Consider the following 4137-nt stretch of genomic DNA (forward strand, 5'->3'; position numbering starts at 1 on the left):
ATTCATAACCGGCCGAGGGCTTCCCGGCTTTGACTGCGACAATTCCGCCCAGCCGCGCCGGGGGACCCTCGGCCTGTCCGCGGCGCCGTCACCTCCCGTCGCCCGGCCTGGCGCAGCCCGGGGTCCTCCATGTCTTGCCCAAGTGGCGCAGCGCGGGGAGCTGGCGGCCTCCCCGTCCTGCTGTCCCCTGTCGTCCCCTCCCAGGCCGCCCGGAGGGGAGCTGTTTAGAGCTGCGTCCGCCCCTCCAGGAAAAGGGGGCCGGGACGCGGGGGCTCCGACTCAGAACGGGGGCGGTGCTGTGCGCCTGCGCGCACCCGGCTTCGCAGCTCGCTCGGGACTGACCCTGGTTTACTGATTGATTTTCATGTAAGACGCGTTCAGTTCTGAAGATGACCTCACTCAAACTCTGCCTTTCCGACTTTTTTTTTTTTTTTTTTTTTTTTTTAAGAAAACTGCTGGCAGGCCCAGAAACCTGCAAGCGCTGACCTGTTACCAGGGCCGCCCCTGCTCCCTGCGCACCCCCTGCCCCCCCCCATTTGTTGTATGTTTAACTCTACAACCGTATTACTGGTTTTTATTGCTGCCAGATACACAGGACCTTTCCTGTTGCGCAATTTGTCACGTCCCCTCCAAGGGCGGGCAGCAGGCCTTGCAGGCGTCCTCCGCCCCCAGCCCTACCCCTGGGCAGAAGAGTTCCCCACGCTGTCATCAGGGCCCTCGATATCTCCCCACCCGATAACAAGGCTCCAAGCCGAGCATCCTTCCGGGCCGAGGAGGCTGGCGACCAGCCCTGCCCTCTGCAGAGGTCCACTTGAAACGGGCCCTCCTGCCCCCACTCGGTCTGCTTCTCTTGGGGACGCCGCCATCATCATCTTGTCGCCAGTTCCCCCCTTTTTAAATCCCGAATCCCACCAGCATCAGTATAAACGTCCAGGTAGTGAGTTAGTCCCCCTCCACACACTCACACTTCATTCCACTGTTTATCGCATCCTTATCTGAATGTGACCCAAGGATTAAGGGGGAACGCCCACAGTCCCAAGTTCCACTTTACCCTGGTTTGCATCTTGACCGTCCAATGTTTCTTTACTCCAGCGGGCGGCTTCCTTGGGGGGAGGGGCAGGGGGAGACACCCCCAGGCAAAGGGCGCGGAGGCCTCAGGCCTTTCTGGCTCCCCATCCCCCTCGCCTCCCAACCTCCGCCCCCTCCCTCCAGCTCTTAAGTTTGCTCTTCAAACTTGCCGGACGCCATTCTCCGCTGGGGCCAGGAAACAAGAGGGGAGGACGGGAACAGATTAAAGAAAACAAGAAACACAATCAGCCCACAGAAAAGCCAGGCAGAAAAGGGTTCCACAGGGAAAAAGAATGTGGCTGTCCAGATAAAGAATGTTTGTCGTCGGGCCCTGGCCTGCACTGAAAATGGGAACTCACCTGGTCGCCTTTCACTTGGCTCTCTCCCACCTCCTTCTGTCACCTTTGGCTTCATTCTCACGTTGGACAGGCGTAGGGTAGGAGGAAAGGTCTGAGATAACACAAAACTTCATTCTTTAAGAAGTGCATGTGTATTTTTCTTTATTTCTGCAAAGTTGCACCCTGGGCCTCTCTCTGGCCTCCTGGTGAGGGATTTCTCCCAGCGAGAAGGGTGGAGGCCCACACAAGTGTGGAGAAGGGGGCTGGGGAGTGGAGGGCAACTTGGGAGAGGGGTGGCATTGCCTGCCGATAGTGCCCATGGAGGGTTCTGGAGTCAGTGTCTGGAAACATGCAGTTTACTTGTTTCAGAGAAACTTGAGTAGCTTCTCAGGCCATGCTAGGGGCATCTGCTGTGAGTATCTGCAGAAAGGCTCTCGGCTACTCCGGAAAGGAAAGGACTTGCAACTCATGCAGATGCCGACCCCACTCCCCAACCCAGATCTGGGCCCCATTCCAGGCCATGTCTCCCCACTTCTCCGAGCAGCCCTTGCCCCTGGTAGGGGCTGGGGTGGGTGGTGGGCCACTGATGCTGAGGTGTCTGTGGGTTGGGGGACCCCTCTCTCCGCAGAGGTGTAAGGACAAGTTGAATGCCTTGGCCATCTCGGTGATGAACCAGTGGCCAGGAGTAAAGCTGCGCGTGACCGAGGGCTGGGACGAGGACGGCCACCACTCAGAGGAGTCACTGCACTACGAGGGCCGCGCCGTGGACATCACCACATCTGACCGTGACCGCAGCAAGTACGGCATGCTGGCCCGCCTGGCCGTGGAGGCCGGCTTCGACTGGGTCTACTATGAGTCCAAGGCACACATCCACTGCTCCGTGAAAGCAGGTAAGCCAGCCTCGGACCCAGCCATCTTCCACAGTCCCCTATGCCACCACTGCACACCCCCAGCCCCAGCAACTCCAGATGTGCCCCCAAGGCACAAGGAAAAAAATGGGGGGGGGGATGAGGCCCAGGGAGGAAGGGTCACTAGGTAATGACTGCGCTTTTGCTCTGGGAATACACACTGTGGCACCCTCCGCCGCCCCCAGCAATGAGTTGCCCCTACCATTGAGGCCACAGAGGTCCGGCGTTTTCCGCGGAGGTGCTGAGGACCCAGGGTTCCCTCAGCCTCCCCCAACCTCCCGTTTCCGGAGCCCTCTCTGCAGGTGCTGTGGTTGGGGGAGAGTGACTGGGGGAGGGAGACGAGGACTGCACATTTAGCCACGTACTTCCTCTCATTGGAGCTTAAGAACTAACCCCCCCCCCCCCCCAAGCGCAGGGGGTTCTGTCCAAGGCGTAAGCCCAGTCCTCTCTCCTCCCCGCCGGGGGCCTGTGGATTCTAAATAACTTAACTCACTCGCTAAGCCTTTGGGGAGAGGCCTGGTGGGAGGTGATAAACCCAGTAGTTACCACTTCCAACATCTGGAGGCCCCACGCCCAGAAGCATCCATCCTGATTAGGAGCCCGGCCGGGACGCCCGAGCCGCGGGCAGGGCCAGGAAAGCCGATCCGGCCGCGGGTCTGCAGCTGGAGGCCCGCCCCAGTCGTGCGAGGCCATTTCCCTGGGCCTGCAACGCCACATGCTGTCGCCGACAGGAACAGCTCGCCACGAAAGGCAGGCACATCCGCGCGCACGCAGACGCCCCGACCTGCGCGCTGTTTATACGCGTCTCTCCACCTCTCGTTTAGAAAACACAGTTCACAGTGAATTTCTGGGGGACGGTCTTCCGTTCCCACCACCCCCCTTTCCCTACTTGTCTCCCAAACTAAATTTTAATGGCTTATGTTAGTAGAAAAACACTTTTAAAGTGTCAAGACACACTTCGTGGGTAAAGAAAATAGCGGCTTCTTGTAACAACAGCAAACAGAGGCGTGGGAGCGAACGGGGAAGGGCTGGGCCCACAGCCCGGGGAAGGGGTGTCTGCTGCTAGGATCTCGGGGACGAGGCGCCCCCACCTCGAGGGGCTCCGCGCTGGGAACCTTCCTCCGGCCCTGCCCGGGGGACACGCAGGCGGCAGGAGGCGCCCGGACCCTGCGTGCGCCCTTCCCGGGACCTGGAGGCTGCGCTCCATGTGCGCGGCCACCCCAATCCTCGGGGTCCCCCTGGCGGGGGTCCCTAGAGGTCTCCTCCCAAATGAGCAGCGGTGATCCCGCTCGAGGATCCCGGCGGGGACAGTAGAGCCGCTCATCGGCATTCCGCGCACACGGGCGGGGGCGCGGCGCAGTACGTGTCAAGCGGGGTCGTGCGACTCGACGACTCGGGCTCGCCAGCGCCCCGGGTCGCATTCCGGGGAGCTCCGGAGGGCCCCCCACGGCCAGTCCCGCACTTCATGACGGAGAAACCTATGAGAAGATTAAACTCCTTCTGTAATTCCAGCAGGAAGACTCTTTCCTGCAATCTCTATTTGCAAAAAGCATGATCCCAGCGATTGGAATGCAAAGACCACGGGGACCTCCCCGCCCCTCCTCCCGGGCCTCGGCGCTCCGCCCCAACTTCAATTATTGTCCTCGGGACCGTGAGCCTCCGAGAGCGACAGAGGGCTCGAGAAAGCGGGTAGTCAAGGGGCCTTGAGAACCCCGCGCTTCCAGCGCTCCGAGCAGGCCTCGCCATTTAAAATTCAAATACGCATCTCGAGTGCTTGGAAGAGAGGCCTGGCTGTGCAAACAGCGCCGGAGCCCGGGCGCGGA

At 60.5% G+C, this 4137-nt stretch overlaps 1 protein-coding gene across 1 annotated transcript; it reads left to right on the forward strand.

The window, feature by feature from the left end:
• Window positions 1-204: 204 nt before the first annotated feature.
• Window positions 205-3869, forward strand: LOC103585970 (sonic hedgehog protein-like; the record flags this gene model as incomplete). The annotated part of the gene is made up of 3 exons (XM_008567080.1): window positions 205-346; window positions 2035-2296; window positions 3592-3869. Coding segments are annotated over 3 exons (682 nt in total), but the record flags the coding sequence as incomplete, so codon positions are not given.
• Between the last annotated feature and the right edge of the window lie 268 nt (window positions 3870-4137).

The sequence above is a fragment of the Galeopterus variegatus genome, unplaced genomic scaffold (assembly GCF_000696425.1).
Source record: "Galeopterus variegatus unplaced genomic scaffold, G_variegatus-3.0.2 Scaffold292, whole genome shotgun sequence".
In the NCBI taxonomy this organism is placed as follows: Eukaryota; Metazoa; Chordata; class Mammalia; order Dermoptera; family Cynocephalidae; genus Galeopterus; species Galeopterus variegatus.